Source organism: Lepidochelys kempii, chromosome 8 (assembly GCF_965140265.1).
Source record: "Lepidochelys kempii isolate rLepKem1 chromosome 8, rLepKem1.hap2, whole genome shotgun sequence".
NCBI lineage: Eukaryota > Metazoa > Chordata > Testudines > Cheloniidae > Lepidochelys > Lepidochelys kempii.
In genome coordinates this window covers 65,026,753-65,050,344 of record NC_133263.1, presented here as the reverse complement: position 1 = coordinate 65,050,344, position 23,592 = coordinate 65,026,753, and the positions used below count along the sequence as shown (strand labels likewise).

The window sequence follows — 23,592 nt, the reverse complement described above, 5'->3', positions numbered from 1 at the left end:
ACAACAAGCACATGTTGGTGGCCCTGAGCTGTCTTCTCTAGGGGCCCTACCAGATCCATGGCTATCCGTTCAAAAGGAATCTCTATTATTGGAAGAGGTATCAAAGGAGCCCGTAAGTGTGGGCGAGGGCTATGTAACTGACACTCTGGACAAGAGGTGCAGTATCGCTGGACATCTTCATATATTCCTGGCCAAAAGAACCTCCACAGGATCCGTGCCTGGGTTTTCTCTACCCCTAGGTGTCCTCCAAACAGGTGACTGTGGGCGAGACTCAATATGGCTTTTTGATGTTTTTGTGGCACCAGAAGTTGTTGTATCTCTTGCTCCTGCATTTGCACCACGCGGTACAGGAGATCTTTCTTCACTATAAAGTAAGGTCCGGGACCCCGGATCTTCCGATCCACGGGTATCCCATCAATCTCGGCCACCTCTTTCCTGGCGTTATAATATCTGGGGTCCTCCGCCTGGTCCCGCCCAAAAGTCTCTCTCCCAGGACTAACTTGCCCAAGCTCCCAAGGGCCGACTTCTGCTTCTTCCAACGGCTCGCCGTCGTCATGGCTGGGGGCAGCTTCTGGCTCACCTTCTGTGGTAGAAGTTTCTCTGTTGGCTGTTTGCGTCCATCTGCCTACTAGGGAAGTCTTCTGGCCCTGGGTCAGGATCCGGGTTCCCAAGGCCTTCGCAGCCTTCCTCTCTTTTTTTGTCTTCCGGGTCTTTCAGGGGGCTGAGAACAGATCCTGAGAAATCTCAGCGAAGATTGGGGGTTGACATTCCCCCGGTGACGAGTCGCTGTCCTCAAGGTCCCCACCTCCCTCCAGCCTCTCTGCGGGGAGTAAATTATCAAACCCTGGATAGTCCCTCCCAATGACTACAGGATATGGAAGTTTAGGAACTACGCCCATGGTCACCTCAATGGGCTTTCCCTGAACCTCTATCTCCACTGAGATGGTGGGGTAATGGCTCACGGCCCCATTCACGCATGTCACTGCTACACGTTTGGCTCGTAGCAGCTGACTATTTTTACCAGCTTACCCGATATGAGGGTGATAGCACTCCCAGAGTCCACAAGCGCTGTAGTCTCTGCTCCATTTATCCTCACTGGCCTGGTGTAATTATGCGGGGCTAATGTGACCCCCGCGAGGTGGAAAAGGGAGCATGGGACCTCCCAATCCCCCAAATTACATTGCATAGGCTCCTCGGTGCTGGGACACTGTGCTGCTATATGTCCCCACTCCCCACATGCATAATATCTATAATTGCTTTTAATCACTCCCCTATCCTGGGGATTAGGGGTTTAGTCCCGGGGTTCCCCCCACTGAGGCTAATCCCTTCCTTCTGAGCTCCCCGCTGGTTTTTGGCCCCCCTTCTTTCACCTAAGACTCCCCAGGGGTTTGGCTGCCCAACCTTCCAGGGTCGGGGTTGGGTGCTTGCTTCGAAAGGGACCTTCCTTGGGTAGTCGGGTCAGTTCCCTGGCTGTCATCCGTCTTTCTACCAGTGTGATCATCTTGTCGTACGTGGACAGATCTTTCTGGCCTACCCATTTGTGGAGATCTGGCAGCAGTCCCCGCATGTAATGGTCGACGACCAGGATCTCCAAAATCTCCTCCGGCCTGCACACCTCAGGCTGTAACCACTTCTGTGCGAGGTGTATGAGGTCAAATAGCTGGGACCTTGGGGGTTTGTTCTCCTGGTATTTCCACTCATGGAACCTCTGGGCCCTTACCGCTGCCATTACCCCTGATCATGCTAGGATCTCTGCCTTCAGACGCGTATAGTCAGTGGCATCCGTGGCAGGCAAGTCAAAGTAGGCCTTCTGGGCCTCTCCACACAAAAAAGGGGAGAGAATGCTGGCCCACTGCTCCTGGGACAACGCATCACGCTGAGCAGTCCTTTCGAATGAGAGGAGATATACCTCTACGTCATCTCCTGACGTCATCTTTGGCAGACAACCAGTGGCCCTCAGGGTTCGCGTCCCGTCGGACCCCCGGGCCTGGGTGGTGAGGATCTTCAGCTGGTCCACCACCTCTCTCAAGAGGGCACGATCTTGGGTTGCCTGGCTCATCAATAATTGATTGGGTTCCTGCTGTAGCCGCATAGACTCCTGTTGTGCAATTGCCTGAACTCGGGTGGCCTCCTGCTGGGCTGCCGTGGCTTGTACCAGAGCTCTTACCACCTCCTCCATTGTGGTACAAAGCAAACAAACAAAAAAATTCAAAACCCCAGTGCACTTTTTTTTTTTAAAACCTCTTTCTTCCACCACGCTGTGAACGAAGTCCCACTCCTGACACCAGTTGTGACAAAGCTCTGTCCTTGTCTCCGTGGGGCCCGCGTTTCCTGGTGGATTTCGCTAGCCTCAGAGGCTCATTGTGACCCTCCACGTAACCCTTCTTTCTCTAGAGACAAGGGTCACAGTCTACTGAGCCATTTTCATCATAAGCCAGCAAGGGAGGTGAGGAGAAATTATCCTTCCTTGCACAGTCTCTGTTGTCTCGCAGTCTCAGTGATTAATCGGGGGCAAAGGTCGGGGGGAGGAGCCCGGGTCCACCCTCTACTCCGGGCTCCAGCCCAGGGACCCTAATAGTATCAGCCATGGTAGCTGACCTTTTAGAAACATGACATGTACAATTCCCTGGGCTACTTCCCCCACAGCAGCCCTCACTTCCTCAAGCTCCACTTCACCCTTACCTCAGGGCCTCCTTCCTTGTGCCTGATATGGTGTGTACTACTCAGCCTCTCCAACAGCACAACTTCCTTCCACAGCTCCTGACATGCACACCCACCTGACTGAGTGGGAGGCTTTTAACTAGTTTCAGCCAGCCCCTGATTGGCTTCAGGTGTCTTAATCAACCTAGCATTCTCCCTGCCTTCTGGAAAGTTCTTAATTGGCCCCTGGTGTCTTAATTGACCTGGAGCAGCTTCCATTTCACTTAAGCTGGTACCAGGGATTTGTTTAGCCTGGAGCTAATATATCTATCTCCCACTACTTTTCTATAGCCATCTGGCCTTGCCCCGTGACACAAGCAATCTAAATTACTTACATTGGTGACCTGTCTTGTCCTTATTTACCACCCCACAAATCTTTGTGTTAACTTCAAACTTTATCAGCAATGATTGTATATTTTCTTCCAGATTATTGATAAAAATATTAAATGTCATTGGAGAGAGAACTGATCCTAGCAAGACCCAGTTACAAACACCCTCCCGAGTTGAAAATTCCCCATTAACAATTATGTTTGCAGATCTATGAGTTAGCCATCTTTTAACCCATTTAACATGTGTTTTATTAATTTTATACGGTGATAAGTTTTTTTAATCAGAATGTTGTACAGTACTAAGTCAAACACTTTACAGAAATCCAAGTATATTTTATCAGCACAGTTATGTTATCAGCCTAACTTGCAATCTTGGCAAATAACAATATTAAGTTAACTTGACAGGACTTACTTTCCATGAAAATCATCTTGATTGGTATTAATTATATCTCTATACTTGAACTCTTTATTGATTGAGTTCCATATCAGCCATTCCATTAGATTGCCTGGGGTTAACATCAAGTCAACTAGCCTACTTTAACCTGGGGTGATCCCATTTGCCTTTGGCACAATATTGGTTTTCTTCTAGTCTATTGGAACTTCCCCAGATTTCCAAGGCGCCTTAAAAATTAACATAGATGTTGAGGAGAACTCCTGAGCCAACTCTTTTAAAATTCTTGGATGCAATTTATCCAAGTGCATGAATAATTTACATTAGAGTCATTGTCTGTAAACTTATGTGACTGAAGTTACTTACATGCATAAGTCTTACTTACATGCATAAGTCCCAGCAGACTAGTTATTTAGTGAAACAACCTGTAAGCCATCTAAAACCATGAAACAAATCCACAAATCTATGGGAACTGATCCTGCACTCCTTCTTTACTTGGGCAAAACTTCTCTGGATATCCATGGGAGATTTGTCTGAATAAGGAGTTCAGGGTTTAGCCTTGATTTATATTACTCCTTGGAAAATAAGGTTAATTTTTAACTTGGCTGACAAGAAATAAATCTGGCCTCTTTTACATCAGTTAACTATTACATTAGGAGTAGTAAGCATCCTAAGAGATTTTAGTTTAATGCAATTTTCTGCAGTTGCATCTGTAGAATAAATCACTTGTTAGGTTTAAAAAAAATACTCAAAGTCACTTCAGTGCCCTCATTCTAACACATTTCCCATGCATGCAGTGTTAGGATTGCCAGAACTGTGTGCAGGTTTGTCACCTGTTGTGAGAGTGGAAGTAGTCAAAGTGGTGTTTGAGGAAGGCTGAGAAATGCTTGCTTGAGTGCTGGTTGGAGTATGGTTCACGGATGGTGAGGTGGTGTGGGAGTGTTGCGGATTGGAAGCATCTGCAAGGACAGAACAAATTAGTATTAAAAAGTGAGTTCATTGTTTCATGTAATCATATCATAAACGTCTTGGACTATGTACTTTCTTCTTGTAATTATCTTACCAAAAGATTGAACAGAGCTGCAAGTAAGGTTGTGTTAGTATTTCCATTAAAGAACAAAACAAGAATCTTTAACTAGAATTCACAATATCAGGACTCTTTTATATGTCAATCAGTTCTCAAATATATGGGCCATAATGAAGTCAACAGAAGCTTTGCCTGAATAAGGGCTGTAGGTTTTATCCCATTGTGTAAATATAGCTTTGCCCATAGTTCTTATCATTAGGCACAATTCCACAAATGCTACTAAGCATAGTGCTTACACCCAAGATACTCCTCATGGTGTAAACACTACCCTCAGCAGTATGTGTTTGCCAGGTCAGGTATGCTACCTACCGTGCCTTGGTATTTATTTCATTGCTTAGGGTATGTCTACACTACGAAATTAGGTCGAATTTATAGAAGTCGTTTTTTTAGAAATCGGTTTTATATATTAGAGTGTGTGTGTCCCCACAGAAAATGCTCTAAGTGCATTAACTCGGAGGAGTGCTTCCACAGTACCGAGGCAAGCGTCGACTTCCGGAGTGTTGCACTGTGGGTAGCTATCCCACAGTTCCCGCAGTCTCCGCTGCCCATTGGAATTCTGGGTTGAGATCCCAATGCCTGATGGGGCTAAAACATTGTCGTGGGTGGTTCTGGGTACATATCGTCAGGCCCCCGTTCCCTCCCTCCCTCCCTCCATGAAAGAAAGGGCAGACAATTGTTTTGCGCCTTTTTTCTTGAGTTACCTGTGCAGACGCCATACCACGGCAAGCATGGAGCCCGCTCAGGTAACCGTCACTGTATGTCTCCTGGGTGCTGGCAGACGTGGTACTGCATTGCTACACAGCAGCAGCAACCCCTTGCCTTATGGCAGCAGACGGTACAGTAGGACTGGTAACCGTCATCGTCATGTCCGAGGTGCTCCTGGTCGCCTGTGTGAGGTCGATCAGGAGCGCCTGGGCAGACATGGGCTCAGGGACTAAATTTGGAGTGACTTGGTCAGGTCATTCTCTTTAGTCCTGCAGTCAGTCCTATTGAACCATCTTATGGTGAGCAGACAGGCGATACGGATTGCTAGCAGTCCTCTTGTACCATCTTCTGCCGGGCAGGCAAGAGATGAGGATGGCTAGCAGTCCTGTTGTACCATCTTCTGCCGAGTAGCCATGAGATGTGGATGGCATGCAGTCCTTCTGCACCGTCTGCTGCCAGTCAAAGATGTAAAAGATAGACGGAGTGTATCAAAACAAGAAATAGACCAGATTTGTTTTGTACTCATTTGCAACCCCCTCGCCCCCCATCTAGGGGACTCATTCCTCTAGGTCACACTGCAGTCACTCACAGAGAAGGTGCAGCGAGGTAAATCTAGCCATGTATCAATCAGAGGCCAGACCAACCTTCTTGTTCCAATAAGAACAATAACTTAGGTGCACCATTTCTTATTGGAACCCTCCGTGAAGTCCTGCCTGAAATACTCCTTGATGTAAAGCCACCCCCTTTGTTGATTTTAACTCCCTGTAAGCCAACCCTGTAAGCCGTGTCGTCAGTCGCCCCTCCCTGCATCAGAGCAATGGCAGACAATCATGCATCTGAGTTGAGAGTGCTGTCCAGAGCAGTCACAATGGAGCACTCTGGGATAGCTCCCGGAGGCCAATACCGTCGAATTGTGTCCACAGTACCCCAAATTCGACCCGGCAAGGCTGATTTAAGCGCTAATCCACTTGTCAGGGGTGGAGTAAGGAAATCGATTTTAAGAGCCCTTTAAATCGAAATAAAGGGCTTCATCGTGTGGACGGGTGCAGGTTTACATCGACTTAACGCTGCTAAATTCGACCTAAAGTCCTAGTGTAGACCAGGGCTTAGAAACCACTCACTGTTTGTTTTATCAGTTCTGTATTGGGCCAGTTCCTGCAGCTCTTGCTTTGGCAAAACTCTCATTGACTGCATAAAGAATTTTGCCTGAATAATGACTGTAAGTTCAGGTCATATTCTGGAAATAAAACACAGGAACACCTTGTGCTCTTGCATCAGTTGTGAAGCTTAGGAACATTTTCAGTTTGTTGAGCAGTAAGTGTGATAAACTGCCAAACTACACAATTTTCTCCAAGTGCAGCTCAAGCAATTGTCTTATTGCCAACCTGGGAAATCTAAAGGAATACAGCAAACCTGATGTTTTATATGTGGTGGTAGCAGGCGTGAGTGAAGTAAGGGCAGCAGTGCTGCTGTGTGGCTGATTGCTGGATCCGAAGGAAGAGTTTGAGTCTGCATGAGTGCTGAGGTTTGTGCTGCTTGGTGGAATGGTGCCTGTAGTAAGGAAGTACAATAGTTCTGTTAGTGCTTCCTAATATATCATGCACAGACAATGACAACAAAGTCACACGTAAACAAGGTATCTATTTCGGAATGGATAATGTTAAAAGAAGGAAAACTGAGACCATATATTTTAGGCAGCTTTGCAATTTCATTTTGTTTCTTATATATAAGGCCAAAAGCAAAAGTAGAAACATGCATTCTATAAGAAAAGACACCAGAATTGTAAAGCATCTATGAGTTGAGAACCTGAAGTGTTCAATGCCCTCGGTTCTCACTGGGCCTGACACTGCTGCAGCTAAAGTCAAAGGTGAGACTTCCATTGGCTTCATAGGATCAGGATAAAGCTAGTTGATTTTTGATGGTAGCTGAGGTTGCTCAGCCCCCTGTAGATTCAGGTGCTTTGTGTTTTATGAAATGATCATTGTCATTCAGAAAGAGAGAGAGAGGTTTACCCTTGTAATTTTAATAACTATTCCAAAACAATAATATAAGTGTCACTATTAGCCTCTAATATTCTCTTATGTATAAAACCAATGTAAAAACTAATCTACTGTCCCAATTCACTTGAATAACTCAGTAAGGATCAGATTCTGTTGGTAAATACTTATATAGACATTGTACAACTGTGCACAAGGTCATACATCCCAGTCAGTGGCAAAGCCAAAGAACAGAAGTTGGGAATCCTTACTCTCAGTCTCCTGATCTAACCACCACACAGCACTCTCAGAGATATATAATCTTACCCGGGAGTCTCAGTTGATTCATATTCTTTAGACTGGTTTGAAAGAAGTTATGAATAAATGTATGTCCAAAAATGTCATGTAATCAGTATTCATTACTTTGACTCTTTGAATAGGGAAATGGAAGCTAAAATTCATCTCTTGAAATACCTGTATGTAATATATACCATATATATCTATAAATAACCTAAAGGACCACTGGATGTCATCATTGCTTCACAAAAGAAAAAATAAATAAACCAGGTTTTATCTAACAATAAACCATAACTTCTAAGCTGACTGCTATTTTTTTTTTAATTTCAAGTGATTTGGTATCTTGATTCCACTTTTGTCCAATTCTGTTGTCTGTTTTTCATCTTCTGCATCACAGTTGGCAACTTTCACGTGGTAAATAAGCACCCTGACTTTCACAATAAGCCAAAAATCAAGCTAATCCCATTTTAAAACAAGGCCAAAACAAGCCAATCCCTAAGAACCCCGACAGTCTATGTGACTAGATCCCCCCGGCGTGCAGTCTGGGACTGTGATGGGCCGGCTGTGCACCACTGACTCACCCCCGCTTTGCCCATCTTGCCCCTGCTTGCCGGGAGCCGATCAAAAAAAAAGAAGCAACAAGCTACATGCGAAACAAACTACAAGCCAAAAACTAGCCAACAACCAACTCACAAGCCAATTAAGCCAAAAACAAGCCCTATTTCTGCGTTTTTTCCGCTGGTTTGGCATGTCTGTTCTGCATGTCCAAAGAGCACATTGGTACCTCTCACTGTACTATTCTACGGCTATTTCAGTCTCCCTATAGTGTTTCTTTGCCTTCAGCCCCAGTTTCACTGTCCTCTCTCTCATTCTGAGCTGTGACCTCTTAACTCTTTGTTTGCAGATAAAGATAATATGATTTTGTAAGTGTGTGGTAAAGTGCTATTATAGGATGAAAAACCTGAATTCTCTTATTTGTGCTATATTTATATTACTGTTTTTTTACTGTATAGATCTGGTCCCAAGCCAGTGAATTCAGTGGAAAGACTTCAGCTGACTTCAGTGGGCTTTCTTTTAATTCTATTGGGGGTCTTCTGTAATTTTTGTAAAAGTTTAACTCCTCTGCTAGGTCAGATAAATGTGGAAACACTATCTGGAAGTAACAAAACCAAACAATTATGAACACATTTTCTGTCTAAACTAGCACACACAATTCAAATCCTACCATATTCTACTATTTTTATTAATTATTTGTATTACAGTCATGCCTGGAGGCCAAGGCTCCATTTTGCAAGGCACTGTACCAACACATAACAAAGACACAGTCCCTGCTCTGAAGAACTTACAATCTAAATTAATATGTTAAATGAATGAGATATGTTCAGTGAAATACATGTAAATCACAAATTCAGACAAAAGCAAATTGGTTCATTTGGTTCTTCCTTTTTAAACCAGTCTATATTATTTCACCTGTGATCTCACTATTCTAAATGTAAAGGTATGTCAAGAGAAGGTTATACACATTTGTGTCCGTACATTAAGGCCCCAATCCTGCAATCAGATTAATTCAAACAGATCCTTGCCCCATGAAGGAGAAGGGCTTAGGGACCTGACTCATGAAGGTATATGAGCACATGCCTGACTTTAAGCACGAGTAGTCCTGGAGAAGACAATGAATTAAGTTGCAGCATACAAAAGCACATGCAATCTAGGCTCTTTAGTTCCTGCCATTTACTTGGAAGGGAGCTGATTCACCTGAATCACTGACCTCTATGGGTATGTCTACACTACGAAATTAGGTCGAATTTATAGAAGTCGTTTTTTTAGAAATCGGTTTTATATATTCGAATGTGTGTGTCCCCACAGAAAATGCTCTAAGTGCATTAAGTGCATTAACTCGGCGGAGTGCTTCCACAGTACCGAGGCAAGCGTCGACTTCTGGAGTGTTGCACTGTGGGTAGCTATCCCACAGTTCCCGCAGTCTCTGCTGCCCATTGGAATTCTGGGTTGAGATCCCAGTGCCTGATGGGGCTAAAACATTGTCATGGGTGGGCCTGGGTACATGTCGTCAGGCCCCCCTTCCCTCCCTTCCTCCGTGAAAGCAAGGGCAGACAATCGTTTTGCGCCTTTTTTCCTGAGTTACCTGTGCAGACACCATACCACGGCAAGCATGGAGCCCGCTCAGGTAACTGTCACTGTATGTCTCCTGGGTGCTGGCAGACGTGGTACTGCATTGCTACACAGCAGCAGCAACCCATTGCCTTATGGCAGCAGACGGTACAGTAGGACTGGTAGCCGTCATCGTCATGTCCGAGGTGCTCCTGGTCACCTCTGTGAGGTCTATCAGGAGCGTCTGGGCAGACATGGGCTCAGGGACTAAATTTGGAGTGACTTGATCAGGTCATTCTCTTTAGTCCTGCAGTCAGTCCTCTTGTACCATCTTCTGCCGGGCAGGCAAGAGATGAGGATGGCTAGCAGTCCTGTTGTACCATCTTCTGCCGAGTAGCCATGAGATGTGGATGGCATGCAGTCCTTCTGCACCGTCTGCTGCCAGCCAAAGATGTAAAAGATAGATGGAGTGTATCAAAACAAGAAATAGACCAGATTTGTTTTGTACTCATTTGCAACCCCCCTCCCCCTGCTGCCCCCCGTCTAGGGGACTCATTCCTCTAGGTCACACTGCAATCACTCACAGAGAAGGTGCAGCGAGGTAAATCTAGCCATGTATCAATCAGAGGCCAGACCAACCTGCTTGTTCCAATAAGAACAATAACTTAGGTGCACCATTTCTTATTGGAACCCTCTGTGAAGTCCTGCCTGAAATACTCCTTGATGTAAAGCCACCCCCTTTGTTGATTTTAATTCCCTGTAAACCAACCCTGTAAGCCATGTTGTCAGTCACCCCTCCCTGCGTCAGAGCAATGGCAGACAATTGTGCATCTGAGTTGAGAGTGCTGTCCAGAGCAGTCACAATGGAGCACTCTGGGATAGCTCCCGGAGGCCAATACCGTCGAATTGTGTCCACAGTACCCCAAATTTGACCCGGCAAGGCCGATTTAAGCGCTAATCCACTTGTCAGGGGTGGAGTAAGGAAATCGATTTTAAGAGCCCTTTAATTTGAAATAAAGGGCTTCATTGTGTGGATGGGTGCAGGTTTACATCGATTTAACGCTGCTAAATTCGACCTAAAGTCCTAGTGTAGACCAGGGCTATGTGCCTCACATGATCAGCACACAGGTCAAAAGTGTGCCACTGTTAAACAGTACTGAAAACTGAGAACTGGAAGCACATAGATCAGGAAAGGGGTCAGTGAAGCAGAGTGATAAAACCTATAATTATGTTGGTTTTATGATGTTACCTGTCACTTTGCAACTTTATCTCTATATACAGTATTTTTGTTTATACTAAAATTTGGAAACATTAATCATATTTGATTTTAATTTAAGCAATAAAAACAAAACAATGTTTCTGGAATGTTAACAAATTATGAAGTAATATCATGAGCCAGATCTTCAGCTGGTGTAAATCAATGTATCTCCATTGAAGTCATTGGAGCTGGCTAGATTTACACCACCTGAGGGTCTGGCCCAATACTACTGAGTGAGACTAACTGGTGCTATACCAAAGAGTGCTTTTCAATTGTCCACGGGGAGAGGAGAACCATTTGTTTCTTCCCAACTTCACACTGACTATTCTAAATGATGATTCTAAAGGCATTAAACACTCTAGAAGATAATACTTGTACACACAAAGCATGTGTCTTATTGGAAGTAAACACAACCACAGTTCAAGCAAATTTCATAGAGAAGTGTTGCAGTTCTGTAAGGAAAGTAAAAATAGTTCTCTTACCAGTTTCAGTAGAGTTCTGTGTTTGCCCTAAAAGGAATAAAAACAGGAATAAATACAGTATGTCAAGAGAAGGTTATACACATTTGTGTCCATACATTAAGGCCCCAATCCTGCAATCAGATTCATGCAAACAGATCCTTGCCACCATGCAGGAGAAGGGCTTAGGGCCCTGACTCATCAAGGTATGTGAGCACATGCCTGACTTAAAGCACATGAGCAGTCCTGGAGAAGACGATTAAGTTGCAGCATACAACATGAATTAAGTTGCAGCATACAAAAGTCATTGGAGCTGGCTAGATTTACACCACCTGAAGATCTGGCCCAATGCTACTGAGTGAGACTAACTGGTGCTATACCGACGAGTGCTTTTCAGTTCTCCATGGGGAGAGGAGAACCATTCTTTTCTTTCCAACTTCACACTGACTGCTCCTGGGCTTCCCCTGTAATCTAAAAAGATTTTAACCTTGTAGGTCACTCAATCCATTGTAATAAGATTCATTTGGGGAGTTATCTTGTAGCTTGAAGTTGGGTAGTCTGGGATTCTGCTGGAATGGGCATGGGATGGAGATTCCCCAAGATGTTTGTAACTAGAGGTGAAATGGTTCTCTCAGGTGTAGAGGATGTAAAAATGGAGGTTCAATACCAGTCTATATAACCCTATAACACGGTGATACATAACTGACAGGAACTTAACTGTGAAATGTACAGTATAAATAGTAATTGTCTTTATGCTGCAGTTCCTTCTTTAATCCAGAAAATGAATTCAAGGCATGAGACACTGAGCTCCATTCTTTCATCCAGGTGCTTAATTATCTGTCATGCAGTACACTGTCTACCATAGAACAACATGTAGTATACCAGAAACAAGTTAAAACTAGAACTAGTTTAATTCGTTAATTCTCTGTGACATGCTGTGACACCTGAGCTAAGGAAACCTCCACATCTGAGTTGGAGTTCAAGAATTTGGGTGGCAAAGGTAGAATGAGAAATCAAACAATGTCTTATGCCTTAAAGGCCATTTTTGTCTAAGTATATATATATATATATATATTGTGAGAGGGTCGGGCCAGATGGCTACAGGAGAGTAATTCTTTTATTTTTTCAGGTGTTGGTGGTGTCCACAGCAGCAACAGCTGGGGCTGGGGTCCCTCGCTCCCCCCTTCTGGGGAGCGGGCCAGCAGGCCCCCCACAAGGGGCTGCAGTCAGAGCAGTAGCAGCACCTGAGGGTGCGGGGTCCAGCAGCCAGCCAGCAACCAGGTAACAGAGAAGGGGGCGGGGTTGTGTCTGGCCCAGCCAGGGAGCAGCTGGAGCAGCAACAGCCCTATTGGGATCTGGGAAGTGGGCGGGGGAAGCCCGTCCACTGCTAAAGGATCCCCCCCAGCCTAAGAGGGGGATCCACAAGACCTGGACACCAAATAAATCTGGGGGACAACTAATGAAATAACAGGGACAGGAGTGTGGTCAAAGGGTCAAATGAAGGGAACCGGATGGGGACACCGAGCAGAGAACCCTGGACAGCGCCCACTGCTCCTCAAAGGCATCAAGGAAGTCAGTGGACACTGCCCAGAGGAACTCTGCCCGGATACGTGAACGGACCGAGGATTGGAAATAGGCCCCACAGTCACAGGAGACTCCATCGGCCAACCTCCTCACTCTGGTTTTATAGATGGCCATTTTAGCTAGGGCCAGGAGGAGGTTTACCAGGAGATCCCATGACTTTCTGGGGCCACGGATAGGGAGTGCATAAATAAGAAGGTGAGAGGAGAAGTGCAACCAAAAACGTAATAAAATATTGGTGAGGAGCCGGAATAGGGGCTGCAGCCTGGCACACTCCAGATATATGTGTGCCAGGGTTTCCCTCATGCCACAAAAGGGGCAGGTGTCTGGGATAGAGGTGAACCGTGCCAAGAACACGCCCGTGCTCACGGCTCCATGAAGGAGCCGCCAACTGATATCCCCGGCGGGCCTCGGGACCAAGGTGGAATATAGGCTGGTCCACCGGGGCTCCTTACCCTCCAAAGGTGGCAGGAGGTCCTGCCATTTTGTATTGGGGCGGGATACGAGGATGAGGGCGTGTATGATGTGGAGCACTAGCGTGTATAGATGTTTCCTTGGCGCGGTTTGGAAGCAAACCGGCTGCAGCTCGTGCAGCTGGCTCACAGTGAAGGGATTAGGGGGTAGGTTGGGTCCATGGGGCAGGGGCCCAATTAAAAGGTCTGGCGAGCCTGGGGTAAAGGGTGGGTGGGGCGTGCGGGGCGTGCCCTTGTGCAGGACCTGGTTAAGGTAAACCTGAGCAGTGGGCGGCAAAGCGGCCTTCACCTCCTGAAGTACGCACCGGGGAGTACGAGGTCTGGAGAGCCCCATGCGCTGAGCAAGCATCAGGGGATCCAGCCAATCTCCCCGGTCGTAGTCCAGGAGGTCTCCGACTCTTGTGACTTCTGCCAGGACCAACCTCTGGCACACAGAGGGGGACTCCGCCACCTGCACACGAAGCTAGGGGTTGTGTAGTAGGGGCTCCGTGAGGAGATCTGCCCCCTCAGTGGCCGCCACGGACCTGGTCATTGAAAACAATTTCCAGGTCCGGAGGAGGTCCTGGTAGAAGACCAGCAGCCCGGAGAAGACCTCTCGGATGAAGGTAAAGGAGCTGCCGGTTGTATTGGAGCCCTCAGAAACGGCGCAGGAAGGCGTGCACAAGTATGCTCCACGCCGGACTACCTGCACCATAAAAGAGCCTCTGCAGGGCCTGGAGGCGGAAGACATGGACCTGAGTGTGCAGACATTTCAGGCCCTGTCCTCCCTCCTCCAGGGGTAGATGGAGAACCCCTGCAGGGACCCAGTGCAGTCCTGACCAAAAGAACTCCAGAATCGATGTCTGGAGGTTGGCCAGGAAACCCGGAGTCGGGACCAGGGTGTTGAGACAGTACCAGAGCATGGACAGGACAAGTTGATTAAGCACCAGTGCTCTCCCTATAAGGGATAGGCACTGGAGAAGTCCTGTCTATTTCCGGAGCCGCTCTATACCCCGCCCTCTAAATTATGCCAGTTCTCCGGCAGAGAGGGATGCGTGCCAGAAAGGTAACCGCTGAGATAGAGCAGCGGACCCACACTCCACCGGATGGCCTGAAGCGCGGGTGGGAGGGAGCTCGCCTGCCAGCCGTCCCCAACCACCAGGCCAGAGCTCTTGACCCAGTTGACCCAGGCGGAGGAGGCTGCCGAATACATGGCCTGGCAAGCCTCCACCCACACCAAGTCACCCGGGTCCTGGACCACGAGAAGCACGTCCTCAGTGTACGCTGACAGGACCAGCTGCAGCTCCGGCTCCCACAGCACCAACCCTGTCAACCTCCTTCAGAGGAGACAGAGGAAGGGCTTGATCGCCAGAGCATACAGCTGGCCCGAGAGGGGGCACCCCTGCCGTACTCCTCGCCCGAAGCTGACCGGTTCAGTCAGGGTCCAGTTGAGCCTGACCAGACACTCTGCGGAGGCGTACAGCTCCCGGAGAAAACCCACAAACTGGGGTCTGAAGCCAAACGCTTGCAGAGTGCTCAGGAGATACCCATGATCCACCCTGTTGAACGCTTTCTCCTGATCCAAGGACAGGAGGGCGAACGACAGACCATCCCTACACCCAAGTTCCAAAAGGTCCCAGACCAGATATAGGTTGTCAAAGATGCTGCGGCCCAGGACAGTGTAGGTCTGGTCTGGGTGGACCACGTCCACCAGCACCGACCCTAGCCGCACCGAGATTGCTTTTGCCATGACTTTGTCATCCATGCTGAGGAGCGAGACGGGATGCCAATTTTGTAAATCGCGGAGGTCCCCCTTCTTTGACAATAAGGTGAGCATGGCTCACCTGCACGAAAGAGGGAGGACCCCACTCCGCAAATACTTGGCCCAGACGGTGACTAGGTCTGGGCCAAGGATGTCCCAGAACACGCGGTAGATCTCCACGGTCATCCCGTCCATGCCTGGAGATTTATTGGTGGGCATGCGACGGAGGGCTTCCGAGAACTCGGCCAGAGTGAGAGGCAGCTCTAGCCAGTCTCGGTCGCCCATGCTGACCGTAGGGAGCTCCTCCCAAAGCACTCTGCAAGCATTAGGATTGGTCGGATCCGGGGAGAAAAGGCTTGCATAGAAGGCTCTTGCCCTCCCGCACATCTCCACCGGATCCGTGAGGGGGGGGTGCCGTCTTCTGCCAGAAGGCAGGTGACGTGTTTCTTGGCCCCCCTCCTTTTCTCCAGGGCGTAGAAGTGGGAGCCACGATCCATTTCCCGAAGGAGACGGATGCAGGATCGAACAAAGACACCCCGGCCCTGATGGTCCTCGAGGGCCCAGAGCTCCTCTTGCTTCTCCTGGCACGCTCCGCAGAGGGGCGGATCCTCGGGGCTGGCGACCAGATGCCTCTCCAGCTCTAAGATCTCCCGTTCCAACTACTCTATCGCTGCATCCCTCCGTCGGCTGGCGCCCCAGGTGTAGTCACGTTAGAAGAGCTGGGCGCACACCTTCCCCAGGTCCCACCACCGCCGCACCGAGGGAAAGGCATGCCGCTGCCCTCGCCAGGCCATCCAGAACTCCCAGCAGGATGTCATGAAGCCCACATCCTCCAACAAGCTGTTGTTGAAATGCCAAGAGGCCGGCCCCGGCCTCTCCGCGCAGAGGGAGGCCATCACGGTGGCTAAATGATGGTCAGAAAATGGGACCCTCCAGATCCTGGAGGAGTGGGCTCGTGAAAGGTGGAAATGTGATAAATAAATGCGGTCCAACCAGGAGTGGCACGACCGATGGGCCTCCACCCGGACAAAGGTGAATGTGGAAATGTCATCCGGGTGGTGGTTGCGCCAGAAGTCCACCAGGGAGTGGTGTTCGACTATCTCCCAGAGAACGTGTGCTGCGGCCAGGCACTGCTCGGTCCCCGAGCGGTTCCACTCCTCAAGGGCGTTGTTGAAGTCCCCACCCAGGACCAGGCACTCATAAGGATCCAAGGTGCCGAGGAAAGCGGACGCCTGCTGATAGAATTGCAAGCCGCTCCGGGCTCGATGTCGGGGCATAGACGTTAACGAGATTGACCACAAGCCCCTCCATACAGACCCAGAGGTGCAGCAGGTGGCCCGGCACAGCCTCGGCCACCCCCAGCACCTCGGGCTGCAGGTCGGGGGAGAACAGGGTTGCCACTCCAGCCGAATGAACTGTGAGATGGCTAAAGTAGACCCTGTCCCCCCAATCCAGCCGCCAGCTGTCTTCGGCAGTCGGATCCGTATGGGTCTCCTGCAGGAAAACCACAGAGTACCCTCCCTCCCAAAGGAAGTAGAGCACCTGGGACCTGCAGAGACCAATCCTACAGCCGCGGGTGTTCAACGTTGCGATGGTAAGAGGTGCCATGAGGATGGCTGGGGGGGATCCTCGCCGGCAGGGACGTTCACGGCTCCCAACGGGCCTCGCAACAGTCCATGGCCTACCCTGTAGGTGAGTAAGGAGTCACGGAAGAGGCGGACCCGCTGGTAGGCTGCGGTGGCCTGCTTCCTGGTCCTTTTACCCTCCCCAGTGAGGGCCCTTGCAGCCCGGAGGATTTGATGAAAGTCCCCCCATCACTAGAAAGCAAGCTGTACCTTGTTGCGGGAGCCATGGATGTCTTCTAAAATCTCCCGCAACTCCTCTCGCAGCGCATGGAGGTAGAGGATTGGGGGGGGGTGACAGAGGGGCAGGCGGTGGAGGGGTAGCTGGGGCTGATGGAGGGGCCCCACCCGTCTCGTCCTCCGCCATCGTGAGCAGGGAGGGAAGGGGAGACACCAGAAGGAGGAGGGGAAAGGGGAAGCAGGTCGACCACTCCTCCCCGCTAGGCTGCAGGCAGGGGAGGAGGGCGCCAAAGGGGGTGAGCTGGACAGGGGGACAAAACAGGGGTTAGGGGTCAGTCGCCAACACGGGGTGGAATTCCAGCTCCTCTAGCTGCACTGGGGGGGGATACAACAGCATTGGGGGTGCAGTGAAGAGGGTTGAAACTAAAATGGGGAGTTGCACAAGCGCATGGGAGGGGGCATGGGCGCACGGAGCAAGGGGCTGAGCGGGCTGGAGTTAGGGCAGGGAAACCAAGGGGCTAGCTTCAGAGGCTGGAGTGGGGCAAACAATCAAAGGCAGTAGAGGGAAATGTGGGGGGGCAGGCAAACAAACTGAAGCTAGTAAGTGGGGGCTGGGGCAAAAGGGGGGGCAAAAGCTGCAAAGGGCAAATGGGGCAGGTAACAAGAGGCAAAGCCGTGAGGTGGGCAGTCCTTGGGGGGGGCACCTGCACCCACGTGCACTTGCACAAAGTCAATTTGGGCTGGCTGCTGCTTCTGGCCCAAATGGTGGAAAAAGGGCATGGCAAGCCAAGCAAGCAGCTAAGTCCAGAGGCAGGAGCTGAGGCAGATGGTAAACAGCCAGTGGGGGGAGTGGAGGAGGCAGCGGTGGTGGTGGTGGTGGGGGTTTGGGGACACACAGATGGATCGGGGGGCAGCTCCACGCCACACCCCCTGTGTCCTTGCAAACACAGTCAAGACCCCCACCACAAGAGCACAGTTCAAAAGTTACTCAGTCTTAAGGCCCCCTCCACGGTGGTCTGTAGAGTTTCTAGGTGCTCCCCCACTGGTAGATGGTCCTCTTCTTCTCCTCCTCAGGGCTTCAGCAGCTCCAGGCACCAGACTCCGCAGCAGCAGCTCCAGAAACTCTAGGTGGTGGTCCAGGCAGGCAGAAAGGACCCCTCTCAGGTGGTGGTGGTGTCCACAACAGCAACGGCTGGGGCTGGGGTCCCTCACTTCTCCCTTCTGGGGAGCAGGCTAGCAGGCCCTCAAGGGGCTGCAGTTGGAGCAGTAGCAGCACCCAAGGGTGGGGCGGTCCAGCAGCTGGCCAGCAACCAGGTAGCAGCAGAGAAGGGGAGGGGGTGGTATCTGGCCCAGCCAGGGGAGCAGCAACAGCAGCAGGGAGAGCCCAGGGCCTAGCAGCAGCAGTCCAGCACCGGGAGCAGCAGCTCTCTCCCTCCTTCTCCCTCCAGGCCAGAGGGCTACAGGAGAGTCTTTTTTTTTTTTTTTTTTTTGAAGCAGAAAAGAGTTTTATTTGTGTAACACTTACAAAGAATCACCAAAAGGGATAAAGCAAAACTATGCAACAAAACAAAAGCAAACGCAAGGTATGACACAGCAGCCTTCAGGAGGGAGAAGTGTTCAGGCTAGCCTGGGCCCAGAGCGGGGTGGGCTTCCTTGACACTCGTGGTCTTCCACCCTCCTGAGTTACCTGGTGGCCTAGAGCGGGGGGGCTTCCTCGGCACTCATGGTCTTCCACCCCCTCAAGTTACCTAGTGCCACACCCAGTGTCACCAATTATTCCTCTCCTAAGAGTGCCCGACAAGATGGACACGGCTGCAGGATGGGCAGTTTGGGAGTGGGGTGATGTACACCCATGCATGATAGGACCCCTCCTAGGTGACAGTAATGATGGTATCCACAGCGGCAACGGCTGGGGCTGGGGTCTCTCGCTCTTCCCCTCAATCAAAGGGTCAGACGGAGGCAACCAGACGGGGTCACCGAGCAGAGAACCTTGGACAGCGCCCACCGCTCCTCGAAGGCGTCAAGGGAGTCGGTGGATGCTGCCCAGAGGAACTCCGCCCGGATACGTGAATGTACTGAGGATCGGAAAACGGCCCTACAGTCGCAGGATGCTTCATTGGCCAGCCTCCCCTCTCTGGTTTTATAGATGGCTGTTTTAGCTAGGGCTAGGAGGAGGTAAACCAGGAGATCCCGCGATTTTGTGGGGGCCAAGGATGGGGAGTGTGTAGATAAAAAGCTGAGGGGAAAAGTGCAGACAAAAGCATAATAAAATATTCGTGAGGAGCCGGAAAAGGGGCTGCAGCCTGGCACACTCTAAATATACGTGTGCAAGGGTTTCCCTCACGTTGTAAAAAGGGCAAGTATCCGGGATGGGGGTGAACTGCATCAAAAATATGCGCGTGCTCAGAGCTCCATGAAGGAGCTGCTAACTAATGTCCCCGACGGGCCTCAGGACCAAGGTGGAATACAGACTGGCCCACCGGGGCTGCTCACCCTCCAAAGGTGGCAGGAGGTCCCGCCACTTTGTATTGGGGCGGGACATCAGGGTGTAGGCGTGAAGGGTGTGAAGCGTGAGTGTGTATAGATGTTTCTGTGGCGCGATTTGGAAGCTGACTGGCTGCAGTTCGTGCAGCCGGCTTGCAGTGAAAGGGTGAGGGGTTTGTTGGAATCTACAGGGTAGGGGCCCAATTGAAAGGTCCGGCGGGCCTGGGGTAGAGGGTGGGCAGGGTGCGCCCTCGCACAGGGCTCGGTTGACATAAGCCCGAGCAGCGGCCGTGAAGGCAGCTTTCATCTCCTGAAGTATGCGCTGGGGGGTACGAGGTCTGGAGAGCCCCATGCGCCGAGCGAGTGTCAGGGGATCCAGCCAGTCTCCCCGGTCGTAGTCCAGGAGGTCTCCGACCCTCGTGACTTCCGCCAGGACCAAACTCTGGCGCACTGAGCGGGACTCCGCCACCTGCAGACGAAGCTGGGGGTTGTGTAGCAGGGGCTCCGTGAGGAGATCTGCTCCCATGGTGGCCGCCACGGACCTGGTGGTTGAAAACAGTTTCCAGGTCCGGAGGAGGTCCTGGTAGAAGACCGGCAGCCCGGAGAGGTCTCGCGGAAAACCTCTCGGAGAGAGATAAAAGAACTGCCGGTCATATCGGAGCCCTTGGAAGCGGCGCAGGAAGGCATGCGCCAGTATGCTCCACATCGAACTACCTGCACTATAAAGGAGCCTCTGCAGGGCCTGGAGGCGGAAGACACGGACCTGAGTGTGCAGACACTTCAGGCCCTGCCCTCCTTCCTTCAGGGGTAGATGGAGAACCCCAACAGGGGCCCAGTGCATTCCTGACCAAAAGAACTCTAGAATCGATATCCAGAGGTTGGTCAGGAAACCAGAGGCCGGGACCAGGGTGTTGAGCCGGTACCAGAGTGTGGACAGGACTAGTTGGTTAAGCACCAGTGCTCTCCCTCGGAGGGAGAGACATCGGAGGAGCCTCGTCCATTTCCGGATCCGCTCTATCACCCCGCCTTCTAAATTTTGCCAGTTCTCCGGCGGAGAAGGGTGCGTGGCAGAAAGGTAAACGCCTAGGTAGAGCAGTGGACCCGCGCTCCACCGGATGGTCTGAAGCACGGGTGGGAGGGAGCTCACCTGCCGCCAGTCCCCCACCGCCAAGCCAGAGCTCTTGACCCAGTTGACTCGGGCAGAGGAGGCTGCTGAATAGATGGCCTGGCAAGCCTCCACCCGCGCCAAGTCGCCTGGGTCCTGGACCACGAGGAGCACGTCATCGGCATATGCCGACAGGACAGCCACAGCTCCGGCTCCTGCAGCACCAACCCTGTCTTCCTCCTGCGGAGGAGACAGAGGAAGGGCTCAATCGCCAGAGCGTACAGCTGGCCCGAGAGGGGCCACTCGTGAGAATCTAGGGTGCCAAGGAAGTCGGACAAACGCTGATAGAATTGCAGCCACTTCAGGCTTGTTGTCGGGGCATAGATGTTAACGAGGTTGACCACGAGCCCCTCCATTCGGACTCGGAGATGCAGCAGGTGGCCCGGCACGGCCTCAGTGACCCCTAGCACCTTGGGCTGTAGGTTGGGGGAGAACAGGGTCGCCACTCCAGCTTGCCGAATCGTGAAGTGGCTAAAGTAGACCTCGTCCCCCCACTCCAGCCGCCAGCTGTCCTCGGTGGTCGGATCCGTATGGGTCTCCTGCAGGAAAACCACAGAGTACCCCCCTTCCCGAAGGTAAGAGAGCACCTGGGACCTGCAGAGAGCCATCCTACAGCCCCGGGTGTTCAAAGTTGCGATAATGAGAGGTGTCATGTGGAGGGCTGGGGGCGTGGGGGTTCCTTGTTGGCGGGGGTGTTCGCAGCCCCTGGCGGGTTGCGCAACAATCCGTCATCCATCCCGTAAGTGAGTAAATCATCACGGAAGCCATGGGCCCGCCTATAGACCGCGGCACCGTGCCTTCTTTTCCCTCTACCCTCCTTTATAAGGGCCCTTGTGGCCTGGAGGATTTGATCAAAGTCCCCCCATAGCTGGAGAGCTAGCTGTACCCTGTTGCGGGAGCCACAGATGTCTTCTAAAAACTCCCGAAATGCTTTTCGCAGCTCATGGGGGGGGGGGTGTTGCGATTTCCCGGTTATTCCCTGGTGGGGCTCTTGGTGCAGCCTCGTGGTCCGCTGAGGCGGGCAGGCAGGGTGCGGACCACCGACGGGGCATCTGACAGGCTAAAGTTATTAGGTCCGTCTCAAGCCTTGGGGTAGAAGGGGATGGCGGAGGAAAAATTGCAGCTCCTAATGGGTCGCGGCAGGAAAATGCAAAGGCTGCTCCTTGGGGAAGATCCGCAAAAAAAGGGAAAGAAATAACCCCAGGCGCAGCAATAGCATTGCAGGAGGAGGTGGATTGGGCAGGGAGAGGGATGGGGGTGGGGGCAGAGGCGAGGCTCTGGGCTTTGGGAGGCAAGCAGCTGAGAGGTGGCGCCTCCCGAACAGATTCTAGGGTTAAGGGGGAGTGGAGGGGGCTCCCAGTGATGCTAGGAGCAGGCTCTGTGGTGGATTTGGCAGCCACGGCATCAGGTGGTGGACCACCTTCTGTAGGGTGCCCGCCCGGGAAGGCTGTTAGGGGGAGGGAGCATGGGGAAAGGGGGACTGGGGTGAGGTTGCCCAGATCGAGGCCAACCAGCAGTAGGTCATCCTCTCCCTGGGTGACCGGGGTCAAACCTAGGGCCTCGATCTCCTCATACATGGAGGAGAGGTCGTCTTCTGCCACCCCGGGGGGTCTCCCCTCTGGCGCCCGCTTCGACGGTCGCTTCGGGGTTCGCGGGGGGTTCGGGTGATATTTGGACAGAGGGGGCTTCCTCAGGGGTCTCGGAGGGGAGGGTCTCACGTGGAGGGGAGATCCTACCTTCCAGTACTATTTTGTCTCCCCCCCACAACCCCGACACCGGCAGATGGATCTCACTCATGGGCATAGCAGAAGGCTCAGTATCAGTGCCTCCCTTCCTGGTCTTCCGGGGGGCCTCCACATCGGATGGGTGCAGCGGAGCTCAAGCCTTCCGCTTGCCTCGCTTCCCCTGGACTAGGGTCCAGCCCTCCATAGCATTGTCTGGGGGCTGGTTAGCAGGGGTCATGTCGGGGGGCAGAGGCGATGGTTCAGGAGTTTTGGGGGGGTAACGGTGAGGCAGCATGGGAGGGGGGTTCTTGGGGCGGGCCCTCTCCTATGCCTGGTAATATCTTTGCTGCACCCTCCTCCATAGGCTCTGCCAGACTGTTAACAGCAAAGGCGGGGCTCCCTCGCTTGGCATTGTATGGGAGGTGTCTCCTGGGCCCGGGCGGGAGCAGCGGTGGATCGAGCAGGAGGAGAGGTGGTTTCAGGTGCCGGGTGGTCAGGGGCGTCATCAACGACGGAGCCGATGTCCTGCCAGGACTCGGGAGTCTTGGGTGCCCCTCCCCACCGGGCCAAGGGGCAGTCTCTTCGGACATGCCCCGCTGATCGGCAAAGGTAGCACTGGGCCTCTCCCGTAGAGTAGTAGACCCGATAGCGGGCTCCCTGGTAGGGGACTAGGAAGGACCCCTCGAGCGCCTCTCCGTCACGTGCCACCGGCAGCGGTAGAAGCTGCACTTGCCAGCAGAACGAGAGGACATGACGGAGGGTGGGGTCCTTGCAGCCCAACAGGAGAGGGCTGATAACAGAGACGGGTTTCCCCAGGGTGGAGAGAGCGGGTAACAGGGCGGCATTGGGTAGAAAAGGAGGGATGGAGGTCAGGACTAGGTGGACGCCCAGGTCCTCTAGCGGCTCCAGGGGAACGAACACTCCCCCCACCAGGGAGCCAACACGCCAGGCCCTTCTCCACCGCCTCCTGGGCGGCAGCCTCCGATGCTAAGAAAAAGACGACCTTCCCGTACATTTTGGAGGCTGCCACAATAGTCGTGGGTCCTACTACCCTTGCCAACATCTGCACGTATGTCTCCACGTGGGGCGAGGCGGGCACCAGGAGGCAACGGATGCCGTGCTTCCTGGTCATGGTGGGAAAGGGGCCCCGGCCGCTACTGATGGTAGCGGAGGCGGTGGGTGGGCAAGATGATGAGGCGGCAGGCGGCGGGGGCTGCCACTGCCCTGGCATATGCCCTGGGGGCTGGGGGAGGGACGCTCGCAGAGCTGGTGGAGGAAACAGCGGGGAGGGACGCCATGGTCGATGACGAGG

At 51.8% G+C, this 23,592-nt stretch overlaps 1 protein-coding gene across 8 annotated transcripts in view; it reads right to left on the bottom strand.

Annotated features, from left to right (window-relative positions):
- PTPRC (protein tyrosine phosphatase receptor type C) overlaps positions 1-23,592 on the bottom strand; it is a 155,071-nt gene that overhangs the window by 79,820 nt on the left and 51,659 nt on the right. For 4 of the 8 annotated variants that reach the window (XM_073356764.1, XM_073356763.1, XM_073356768.1 and 1 more), the window contains 3 exons: positions 11,335-11,361; positions 6,626-6,763; positions 4,254-4,379 (listed from right to left, as the gene is read on the bottom strand). In XM_073356764.1, the coding sequence (XP_073212865.1) occupies positions 4,254-4,379; positions 6,626-6,763; positions 11,335-11,361 (291 nt within the window). The remainder of the gene's footprint in view (positions 1-4,253; positions 4,380-6,625; positions 6,764-11,334; positions 11,362-23,592) is intronic. The other 4 variants (XM_073356767.1, XM_073356769.1, XM_073356770.1 and 1 more) reach the window with 2 other exon arrangements.